This window comes from Oryzias latipes, chromosome 14, assembly GCF_002234675.1.
Source record: "Oryzias latipes chromosome 14, ASM223467v1".
In the NCBI taxonomy this organism is placed as follows: Eukaryota; Metazoa; Chordata; class Actinopteri; order Beloniformes; family Adrianichthyidae; genus Oryzias; species Oryzias latipes.
In genome coordinates, this window is record NC_019872.2 from 16,274,696 (window position 1) to 16,287,042 (window position 12,347).

At 39.9% G+C, this 12,347-nt stretch overlaps 1 protein-coding gene across 4 annotated transcripts in view; it reads right to left on the reverse strand.

Moving 5' to 3' along the window:
• Positions 1-12,347, reverse strand: part of LOC101169724 (Down syndrome cell adhesion molecule-like protein 1 homolog) — a 62,320-nt gene that overhangs the window by 22,495 nt on the left and 27,478 nt on the right. For all 4 annotated transcript variants that reach the window (XM_020708963.2, XM_011483622.3, XM_020708962.2 and 1 more), the window contains exons 4-5: positions 546-692; positions 185-463 (exon numbers count right to left, since the gene is read on the reverse strand). In XM_020708963.2, the coding sequence (XP_020564622.1) occupies positions 185-463; positions 546-692 (426 nt within the window). The remainder of the gene's footprint in view (positions 1-184; positions 464-545; positions 693-12,347) is intronic.

The window sequence follows — 12,347 nt, forward strand, 5'->3', positions numbered from 1 at the left end:
TGTCTCTCTTTCTGAGGTCTGATCTGATGAGGCATCGAGCAGCTCGCATGCATTAGTTACAGACAAACTGTAATGTTCTGCTTCAAACCTAAAGCATTTATGAGAGGGACCTTCTGCCAGGTTTATTCATCAAGAGTACAATGTGTTGGTCTGTCAGGTTACGTGTGAAGTGGCACCCACACACCGATAACGTGAAGCTGTCCAGACACCTCCTTGGAGCCAAAGCTGTTGGTGACCTCGCAGGCGTAGCTGCCGCTGTCCTCCTGCCTCAGGTCACTGATGGTCAACCCTGTCAAGCGCCGTGTCCAACGGGCATCTGAAGGCAGCGGGCGACCATCTTTCAGCCAGCGCACAGTGGGTGTAGGATAACCACCTGCTATGCAGGGGAGCTCGATGCTCTGGCCTGCATGCACTTCCCCTGCTTGGAAACTATCCAGTATAGTGGGTGAGGATTCATTGGGGTCTGCAAGGCGAGGATAGGGTTAATTTGTGCTTTCTTTTTACAAAAGGGTAAAAACTGACAGGAACAATGAATGACTCCTCACCCATGACTGACAGCCTGGCTCCATTGCTTTGCCGCGTCTCGCCACTGTACTTATGCTTGGTGATGCACCGATATGTAGAGAGGGCATCCTCTTTCTGAACGTCAGAGATGTAAAGAGCTCCAAAGGAGGTCAGCGAAAATCTGTTACCTGAAATAAACCACATTTAACAGCAAGTTACCAGAGCAACCAGACCTGAGGAAGCAACTTCAATGGACACAACTTCTAGATAAACATTGAAAGCTGCCCTGAAGAACACAAACTTGTGATGAAAAACCCAAATCATTTAGAGCCTTCACAGACATAGTACTACATTTAGCTGGTCAAAAAAAACCACAAAAACAAAACAAAAACTCTTGAGGGTCTTTATCATACAGGAATTGAATCTGTCTATCACACTTAAATATTTAAAAACATCTCATCTGACCTAAAACAGCAGGCTTCAAGCTAATGCTCTGCTCCATTCCAAGGCATTGACTTGTATATGGTTAAATCCATGTCCGTCTTCGTTTTTCTCATCTGAACAGGCTGGAAACTACATGGCTGGATAACTCCTATTTTGCAAGGCATTTTTGTTGCACCAGTAATGTTAGGTCAGGGTTGTGAGGGGCTGTGAACTAGATAGAGAGCATGTAAATAGTTGGATGATGGGATATGGGGACGGGTTTACTGAACAGTCATGCCCACAATTCAGAGGTGAATTTCTAATGAACTGTTGCCGCAGAAACTACGGCAACAGACTACTACCAGTGTGCCGAGGCACACTGGTAGTAGTCTGAATAGTTTGTCGACAGCTTTGTGGAGCTCTTCAAAATAAATGCACCAGTTCTCTCAGCATCTTGCGTGTCTTTCATAAGAAGGAGGGCGAGAAAACAAATTTTTGGACAAACGTCAAGTAGCTACTTTGACGCATGTTAAAACAAAGGTGGAGGACGCAAATTTGATGCACAAATTGCATTCAATCTGAATGGACAAATGATGAGCGGGTAGAGAAAGAGAAGGAGGGGGGAAAGGGGCAATCTGCAGCACACGTTTGTGCAGGATCAGGGCTAGTGATCCACACTGATCATCTGAGCACCCCTAGTAGCTTCCAGTGGGATCCAATGTCAGGTCGTGTAAAAAGTGAATAAAATACTGAAGCTCAGAGATGTATTTCTATCTGGCATCAGCACCACTGCATTTCACTACAAGTCCCATGATGCATTGGGTTGATGTGACGACGTCTGTTACTGCGTTGCTTTTAACTGTCATGAAGCACGACAAAGGAGATAACATATGTTTTGGCTAAAAAAAGCATATTAATAATTCAAAGACCGCTGGGAACACTTTGAAAATAGACCAAAAGATGATCAGAGTTGGACTTTAAGATTTTTTTTCACCACACATGGCCACAAAGAAAAGGTAATGTTTTGCTCTCTTAGACACATCTTCACATTAAAAATCATTTTTAATATATTGAAATACACGGACATTTAGCTGATATAGCCAACATTACCTATTGCTAGCTAATTATGGTATCTAATGCATTCTTTACTAATTAGAACATCCAGTAAGTAAGTAAACAGTGACTGTTGACCCTCATGGTGTCGATAAAAGTAATGCAGTTTAGGTAAGTCAGCAGAAAAAGCTAAAATGTATGCAATCAAATTTGCATTTCTCTAGAAAACACAACCATAAACAGAGCATGTCAGGTCTGCCATCTCTGCAGCAGCAAACCACACTAAGCCACTTCTCTTTCCTGCGACTGTATTTTCTACTGAGCTAATTTCTCCTAATAGCTTGCACTCGCTTGTCATTTTACTGGATCTTCAAAATGCAAGCAAATTAACTGCAAAGCTGCTCCCAACAAGTTGTTTCCTGAACCTTTCTACACTAACACAGTCAGCCTGGCCTCACCTTTCAGAGACTTTGGAATATAGTGTACAAATGTAAAACACAAATTCACTTGCTGACTTAACTCAGATGTCCTCAGATGTTTATTTTTGTAATTTGAATTAATATTTATGTAAACCAAAGATGCACTAGTCACAAAAAGCAAAAAAAAAAAAATAGCTGTACCCCCCACACACACGTTCGATGATGACTGGTACAAATACATTGTGCTTATTGCAAAACCCTATTGTGCTAACAACAAACAGCTGCTAGAACAGTTGGCACTACCTTCCTAATAAAGCTACCTCCTGAAATTTGGCACTGTGTCAAGACCTGGAGGACACACAGCGGTCACCAAACCCACTCCTAAACAACAGACTGTGTCCCACTGCACACAAAGGATGATTCCACTACATCGTTCTATTATCACCAATCTGTTTGAATGTTGAATATTTAAGGTGTGCTAATGGAATATTACCATGCAATCCATACTATGGCGATAAAAACTACTTAAAGTGTAACTTGATTCCATTCTAATGCAATCTGTCTGCCATATTCATCAGAATCATCACATTATTATTTTTTTTAACTGTTTACTTAGTTATATACACAAGTAATGCTTTTTTATATTTTCATGTTCAGTTTCCTAAAAAAAAATGTGCATAGGTCTAATTCTGTTTCTGGAAACCTGATAGGATACAGAGATTTTTCTATATTTCAAGTCCATTTGTTTCTACTGTATTTTCTGAACTTTATGGTGAACTTAAAAGTCTTATTTTGTTTTCAAACTTCTGGTTGTGTTTACTGATGCCAAAGCGATTTTGAGAGAAACACTGCGCTCTGTCAAAACGTCAAGCTGTTTTTTTACGAGTTGATCTTTTTTACTTTACTAACAAGGTTGAGAGCTAGTGTATTCATAGTAATGTTTGCTATGGTGGTACCAGTCTGTTGCAAACAAGGTTGGGAGTCACAGTTATTGTTAATATGCTAACGCAACTAACAATTTGCCTTTTATACACAAGTTCTGGAGTTACTGTGAATTCAGCAACATAAAGTCTGACTGACTGACGGACTTCTCTCTTATTCTTGTGTCTTACGTAATGCACTTTATAGTTTGGTTCACCTTATATCAGTGCGGAAACATTGGCTGTGCCTGAATTCCCACCCTAATCTTTAACTACTAAAAAACTATATAATGCGGGACTATGATGTGCCCTGGATTTTAAAAGCAATTCAGACACCATGCTCACTGTTTATTAATTTTTTTTAAATGGCGAACATGATGTCATCGATTTCACGAAGGGAAAATATAACTGATATGAGCGTTTCGCAACAACCATTTATGAATGAACTGTGTTCTGAAGATGAAAACAATATTTTAATAAAAATACATTTAAATAAATTTTGTTTGCAAAAATTGTTCAAACGCAATGCATTGAGGTCTCTTTGCCAATCTAGTGAGCATCGATGCGCACTGATTTATGACAGAGATTTCTGGGAGATTTCTAGGGCACTCAATTTAGGAATTATAGATTCAGAAAGCACAACAAAATGGCCAACGCAGTATTTAGTGCAGTGAGTACTGAAGAAATTCGGACATAGCCATTGAGTTTAAATGTTCCATCAGCTTGCCATAAATGAGGCATTGGTCAAAATACGCATTCTTCTTTACAGAAATGTCAATGTAACAGGCTTAAAGTGACAGCAGGAAAAACTGACACAAAACATGTTTTTTTTAAATAAACATAAAATAGTAAGAATCATTCACAAATTCTTGGTGCTAAACAATCTCAATTCATTGTGTGCAATCTTGTTATAAGTAAAATCCAGCAGTTCATAGTAAGTGTGACATGTTTAGAACTGACTGCACTAAAACAATAGGTTTATGTTTTTGAGCCTTTATCCTCCACCTGCATGGAAATCTCAGTCCAAACTATGCCTTTGCTGTTGTTGAGAGTTTTTGTGTGTGTGTTTATCAGCATCAATATTTCATCCACAAAGCTGAACACTTGCACAGCGACGGACATGTGTTTGCATGAAATATTCTGCCTGACCCGAGAGGGGGTACAGGATGCAATTTTCCAGCTGCCTTTGTTTGCCCCCCAGAATGAAGCCTTACAGGATAATGAGCACCTTAAGACTGCTACTCCCACAACACCCAAGACTTGCCTGTCACAACACTGACACAGGCAGAGAAGCTGGCGAGGAGGGGGAGTCAGCTGGATCTGTCACAGCCCCACTATTTTGTCTTTGCCCTTAGCAAAGGACTAAATTCATCCCAACCGCAGCCCCTGAAACAATGCTGATTACGCAACTGTGTGTAGCTGTCTGTTACTGGGTTGTGTTTTCACAAAATAACTCATCTTAATACCACTCTCTTTCACATCTTTGTACAAACTCCCGTGTTCTATGTTTTAATCCTCTTTCTCACCCTTTCCTTCGCCTCTTGTTTTCCGTCTGTAGTGGCAGACAGACTGAAATATTAATTTCTAAATCCTAAATCACTGTGCTCCCTCAGCTTTTATTCATGCTGACTTGACTGGATAATGAGAAACAGAGCCGATGTGCATCACACAGACAAATGCACACACAGCTGCAGCAAAATGTGGAGAGGCATGCATGTTGGCAGAAAATAAATGATAGTTTTGCACACATTGCTCTATTAGTCGCTTACTCACATAAACTCCAGCAAACTCATATAAAAAACTGCCATTTATCCTACATTTGAACATTTAAATGTTTTCTGGGCACTTAAAAAAAGGCCTAAGAAACCATTTTTTATTGCATGTTGAGGCTTTTTTCTTTTCTCAATTTGGGGAAACCAAATAGTTTTTAAAACTCTAAAAATAAGACTTTATAGCTTTTATGTTTTCTTAAATTAATTTTTTTGTTCTTATTCACACAATTTAAAAAACATGCAGAAGTTAGAAATTTTTCACAAAGCTTTTTATTAACTATGAATGTTTAAAAAGTCCAATGGTTTGCATACATAAAACCATTTTTGTTTTTTAATGTGTAATAGGTGATTTTTAAAAATAACTTAGCATATATACAGATTGTAACCAAGTGTCTTAATCTGTAATGTGGACGTTTCTACATTCCTTTTTTCAATAAACCAAAGTAATATTTGGACAAAAAGTACATGTGGTGTAAATGTAAGTGACTTTGTGTGAACATTTCTCAAGTTAGTGTGCACTAGACTAACTAGACTTCACACATTTGTTTAATCCAAATCAAACTAAAATCATCCTCACTGAACATGTATGCAAATGTTTTGAATGAAAAACAATGAATTACTAATGAACGTCACCAGAAAACACCTCGTTTATGGGTGAAGAAACCATCTTCGATTTAATTCCTTCAATCCAACAAAATGGCAGCCGAGTAGTCACCCAACACAACAGATGTGTCGCTATGATGAATTCCAAGGAAGGAACAGGCAAACTGATGCCAGCCTAAATTTATTGGAGAGAATAAGAATAAAGGAAACATGGTCTATAAATAGTAAATGAACTGAAGTCCATGTGAGTCCAGAAGTGTGTGCATGGTGCATAGGTAGCAGCCTTATTTTCTCACATGCAAATGAAGGCGTCAGTGCAAAGATAACGAGGCCCATATTTCCACCTCCTCAGAGGGGCCATTATTTATTGATGTTCTGCATCCCCCCTCCTCCTACCCTCATGCTTTCTTCATCCTCTCCCTGTTGCTAGGGTCTTCACACTGCCATTATTTTAAGACTCCTGTGTACTTTTGTCACAAATTAAACAGATAAGGGTTTACGATCATTAAGGATGACTGGAATACATTAACCTCTATGTTCTTGGGTCAGTTGTAGAAGTTAGAAGTACTGAAAAATAAGAATAATAAAAACTTTCAAACTAAAAAAATACACTAAGTTCTGTATGGCTTTCTGTATAAAACAACATAATTTCTTTCCTTCCCGGTTAAATAAGATCACTTTCTCATACACTTTATTTTACAATTTAAGTTATCCCCACTTGTTTTACTGACAATTTTTCACAAACCTACTCTCTTTGAATCCCATATTCCAAGAATATTCCCTGAAAAAGTCTGTTGATGGATTATCAAACATTAGGTCTTGGTTGTTTTTTAAGTTTTCGTGCCCTTTCAAGGAGCTCAAATTTGATCTTTGACACAAAGGACTGAAGAGGCGTTTGTATCAGGGGTCAAATTCCATCAGATGCTATTTGATTTAAAATATTTTGACTCACATAAGTAAGGCAAAAATTTTCATAAAGACTATCTTGGGGCTTGTTTACTCCAAACTGCAAACCAAACTGCTGAGGTTCCAGGGGTGGTTGCAAGGCAATCAGTCATACGTCTGCAGACATGAATCTGCCGTTTTCTTTGTGACATTTCTTTGAAACATTTAGAAATTACTTAAATCTCTACATAAAGCATTAATGCATTTTAGCTGTAACAACTCAAACTTTAAACCCCTCGAACTGCAACTTTTTTTTAACAGGAATCTAAAATCATTCTCTAAAGTCTTCATCAATCTGATTACTGATCACAATCAAAACCAATAACAGACATTTCAAACACGCTGAGATAAGAATATTTTTCCCATTAGGCAAGTAAAAACAAAAAAATGTCTTTCATCGTTTTTATAGGATCGCATTCATCTTTATTTACAGTATGCCAAATTTCACTCGGTCCTGTTTCTCCTTGGTTCTTCAGCACAAAGTTGGCCGCAGCATAAAATCTTCTTAAGTTTGCCACATGAATATATATTAAAATTGTATTTTCCCCAAAATTTTAGCCTCATAAAGCTTATAGTTTATTTGTGCACAATAATGAACTTTGACCTATAAAACTTTTGATGACGACACTACCTCCTCAAAATTTCACATACTACTTTTAGTCAGGCCCTGCGACAACTGTTGACCTGTCCAGGATTCCCCCCGCCTTCGCCCACGAGTGACCGGGATAGACCCCGGGGACCGAAGCAAACCGGGTTTAGAAGATGAATGAACAAAATAATTTTTTAAGTAGGATCCAACTTTCCAGGATCCAAGACTTGTTTTGTCCTTCCTCTTAAAAACTGTTTTTCTTTTTTGGTCTAAAAACCTTCAGCTTTCTCCACATTGTGTGTTTAGAACTGTTGTCACGATCAATAAAATGACTTTATTTTTTTAGTATTTTGATTGTGACTCATTAAAATTGTACTCTGTATTTCTGCCTCACACCTTTGCTCTCAACAGTAAATTGCAGAGCAGAATTTAAAAAGAAGGTGAGAAGGGAGAAGAGAGGAGGACCAGATCAAAGACCTGTGACTGTCACAGAAGAAAGACGAGCAAAGAAAAATAACAAAGCATTTTCTGAAGAGGTACTCTGTCCTGTGCTGGGGTATTGATGCTCACAAATGCAGACATCATAGTAGTTACACACACACATGCAGAGTGAAAGAGAAACACCTACAAGGATTAAAATAGGACAAAAAATGTGTCCCTATTGGCACAAAAAATAATACACTACATGTTAAAATTAGCACAGTGGAGTCAGAAAATGGCACCAGCTCAGATTAGCAGTGGAGGAATGTTTAAAAGCAGAAAAACAGGCAAAATGGCTTAATGAAAAACGAGAAAGAGAAATGCAAAGACCAGAAAACAAAAAAAATTGAAGGGTTCATAAGGGAGGAGGAACAACACAGAACATCTCTGTGTTTTCCACTTTTTTATGCAAAAAAGGGGTGATTCAATCTGTATTCAAAGCAGGAGCCCACTCCTGCCTCCCTTGGCTCCTTCCTCTTTCTCTCTGTCTACATTTAAAGTAGAAGCAGGTGTCAGCTAGCAGAACAAGTACACTTTCCCAGCTTTATTATCAAACTTAACTTTTATGATTGGTACCTTCTTAACTCCTCCATTGATATTCAAAACAGGCGTTATTGGCACAAATGATGTCCAACAACCAATTGTGCATTGTGAGGCTGTGCCGCCCTATTAAGACACGTCGTTAACGTGACCAAACAGCTCACATTGATTGTGACTCCATCTGCCACTGAAGTCTTACATTGCATGAGCAATGCCTGGATCTGTGCTGCATTCTACTTCCTCTTCTTTTCTCCTGCACGCTTCCTTGTCACTTGTTCATTTTCTTGAAAGGGGTTCGGGATGCGAGACACTGGAAGAAACCACAGCTCTGTCATGTTTTCATTAAAAAGCCACGCTTCACTGTCTAATCCTGACTGCTGTCCTCCTTCCTAACCAATTCTGACTTCTTACCTCATCTTTCAATCATGTTCTGCCTGCCCTACCTCTGGCCTGTGTGTCATGTTGTGCAGCAACCCAACGTGAGGACAAATGTGGAGGTAGAGAAGAGGATGAGACAGAATAGATTGAGAGCAGTGTCCAGTTTCCACTGCGATGGGACAATGTTTCTTCTGCACCACTGACTCCTCCGTCCCAATTTGCCCTATGTGACTTTGAACAGTAAACACTGGGGGAGGGGATGCCATGGAGGACCCCATCCTGAGCCTGAATGAATGTACATAGAACAAACTACACGCAAAAGGCGTTGTATGATCTAACTTAAAGCTGGAGAAAAACCACGCTCTTCCCCTAAACTCGTCCCAAGCTGGCAGGCCAACAATGCTACAAAAACCTAAATGGACCATCAGAGACAGAGGCAGCACTGGGGAGATTAAGCATCAATGGAATCGTCAGAGGGAGCGCAGGATGGAGGGGGAATGGGGTGGGTGTATAGGACAGATTTGGGGAGAGATGTAGAAATAAGGCTCCATTATTCATGACGTGTGTTTCATGTGCTTGGTGACATCTGGGACAGCAGTGATAATGAGAGTCCCACGAGAGAGAAACCACACACACACACACACACATCCCAACACAGGGTGCTGTACGTGCCACCACGGTCCAACCCCTCACTAGATGTAAACTTCCACTGTTAATCATCGGTGTAATAAAGAATAAACACAAAGGTTTCAGGAATTTAAAATGATTACTCAGAGAAGTAAACATCCAGTGGGCAAAGGCCTTTGCCCCATTACCGTGTTTTGATATAGCTGCAGATAAGAGACCCACAGATTGCCATCATATGTGTGTCTCATTGTGCGTCTGTTTATGTGTGTGACACAGTGTACTCCAGCTTAGCCCATGGCCCTGGGCAGTGAGCTGCATTAGCAGCGCTGAGTGAACTGCCTGGTCTCTCCCTATTGGAGTGCTGGTGGCAGAGGAGTGTCATTGCCCGGCAGAGACAGACTGGGGGGGGGGTTGAGACAAAAACACTGCAGCATGGGCACACACACACTAACACACGCTGATTTAACATGTTTACCAGAAAGGACCATGAAATGACCCCCGGATCAAAGTTACTTTTTTTAAATTAAATTTAACATATAATCTCCAGCAGAAAACTGATTTTTTTAAGACACAGATTTGCTTGTTTCAAATACTTTGATTTAAAAAGTTTTGTCATATATTTTTTGAAAACTACAGCCAAACACTAATTTCTCCCATTCTGTAAAGATCCAGCACATCCTGAATCAATAGATTTTAAAACCTACTTTGTTCTTTTCTTGTATCCCCGCCCTGTAGGAACTGTCTCACTGGATCAAAGTCAGCATCAGACACTCTTTTCTAACTGTGCCTGTTTCTAGATGGACAGGTCCTGTGTGACGTCAACTAATAGTTTGGAATGGGCTCATTTAACTCTAACAATTTGGCTGAATAGTTGTTGTCTTGGTCGAATGTCACCGAAACAAAAATGGGCAGATAGAAATGACAAACAAGCATGATAGTTGTCAGAAATCGCCCAGTAAGACAACCAGACCTAAGGATTTTACGCTTTCATGTGACAAGCTGTGCCTCTATTAAAGCATCATTTCAGTCTCAAATATAAAATAATAAGATTACAGGCTCTAAAACCAAGACTTGGATATCAATTCTAGTTAGAAAAGTTAAAAAAAAGATTCAAACCAGAATAAAACTATCTTTTCTGTTGTGAAAGTTGGGCCATTTTACATTTGGAATGATTGGGGACAGTCTTAAGTAAAATGCTGTTTAGTGGTTGTTTGGTGAGCTGACCTTGCTTCAGCTACTCAAACAGTCCAGCCAGCAAGGCCAAGTGGGCCCTATATGATTTAAAAGTGGGCAGAAAATGTGGGCCCCGAATGGGTTTATCCCCAGTCTCCATGGTGGCCCCACCTCACTAGCTCTTTACACTTCCCACCAGGTGGCTGGCTCGCTACACTAACCAGCTGCCCTACTGAGTGCCCACTTAAGCCAATGTGGGCAAACACAGGTGAGGCCACCATGGATAATGTAGGAGAAAAACCATATGGGGCCAACTTGGCCTAGATGGCTGGAAGGTAGTGTTATGCTACATTAACGCCCAATACGATTTTCACATCAAATTCGAGACCCCGTCTCTGCTCTGACGTTTGTCAAATTGGCTGTTTGACGCTTGCCCAAAAATATGTTCATAAACCTTTTGCTCCAGACAAGTGTGGGAGGGGCTACTGCCAAAAGTTTTTAGCTCCATCACTACATAGAAGTGTGAGGTATATCTGTAAATTTCATATACAGTCAATGCATGGAAGACACGGATGATGTTTATTTATTTTGAAGAGCTCTACATAAACATTGGCAATCAATCCCTCCATGTATGGATTCGTGAGATCATTCAGAGATTCTTCCAATACAGTGAGGTTCACCATCTACTCCAGGAGCTGTGTCTGAATGAAGGGCGGTTCCAGTGGTACTTCTTTCATCACTGTGACCTAGTTTGATGATTTACTGTCCCGCATTAGTCAGAGGAAGGAAAAAATAAAAATTAGAATAAAAGTAGAGGACCTTTTATTGTCGTCTCCATACAAATAAGAAAAATGTTATAAGTTTCAGGAGGAGAACAGTCAGACTCCCCTCTATGTTGGTTTTGGACTCTACCACATGAACATGTCATGAGCCAAACTGAGTCCCTGTTTGGTTGATGTGATTCAACCCAAAAGTTTAGATTTTTGAACTCTGAAAAAGTTGCACTGAAGTACATGGCTGCTAGACTGCTGCGCCACGGCTGACACTCAAAATGCACGACAGGGCTTATGATCCCATCTGTACATTGACTTAGCATCAAACTGGTGGACCTCGCTGCGCAAATTGTGTTCAGTGTGAACCTAGCTGTAGTGTAGCTCTTTGGTTCTTTGTTTGGCAGAGGAAAAAACAATTTAAACTCGAATGTGAAGTGTGTTCTACCTTAAAATAGGGTTATGGTTCAGGTGAAAGCTTATCACAGGGGAGATATGAGCCCAGTGACATCATAAAACACAGAGTCTATCAGGATGGTCAAAGAGCAAAAGTGAACCGAAGAGGATAAATTACCTGAGCACAATGCATTTTGAAAAGAAATCCTACAGTGCACTTTGGAAGAATCAAAGTCAGGAAATGTGTATTGATGAAGTCATATAAAACGGGCATGTGACTGTAAAACTGAGAGTAGGCAGTTTTTCTCCTATATTCTTTTCTATGCTTTTTCTTTTTTCCCTGTGCTGGTCCCCAGCCCAGATAAAACAAAAGGTTGTGTCAGGAAGAGTATCTAGCGTAAAAATCTCTGTCAAACAGCCACAGCGAATCTGAAAGCTGATTCGCTGTGGCGATCCCTGAAGGGATATGCCGAAAGGTGAACAATAAACTTTTAAATGCATTTTGCCTCCTTGTCTATGCTGTCTTTGGGCAATACCATTCCAAACAAGCAGGTCTTGAAAGTGCTTTCCTGATGGTTTGGTCCACTTTCAAGAGCGCAGAGTGAAAGCAAACCATAGCACAAAAAAGTGTCAAACCTTACTCGACTGACCCAGTAAACTCCCCAAAATCCTTGTGTTTTAATTGTTTTAATCCACGTCGGCATTACATTAAAACAAAAACCTATCAGTGCATTTATAACAAACATTTTCTCCTT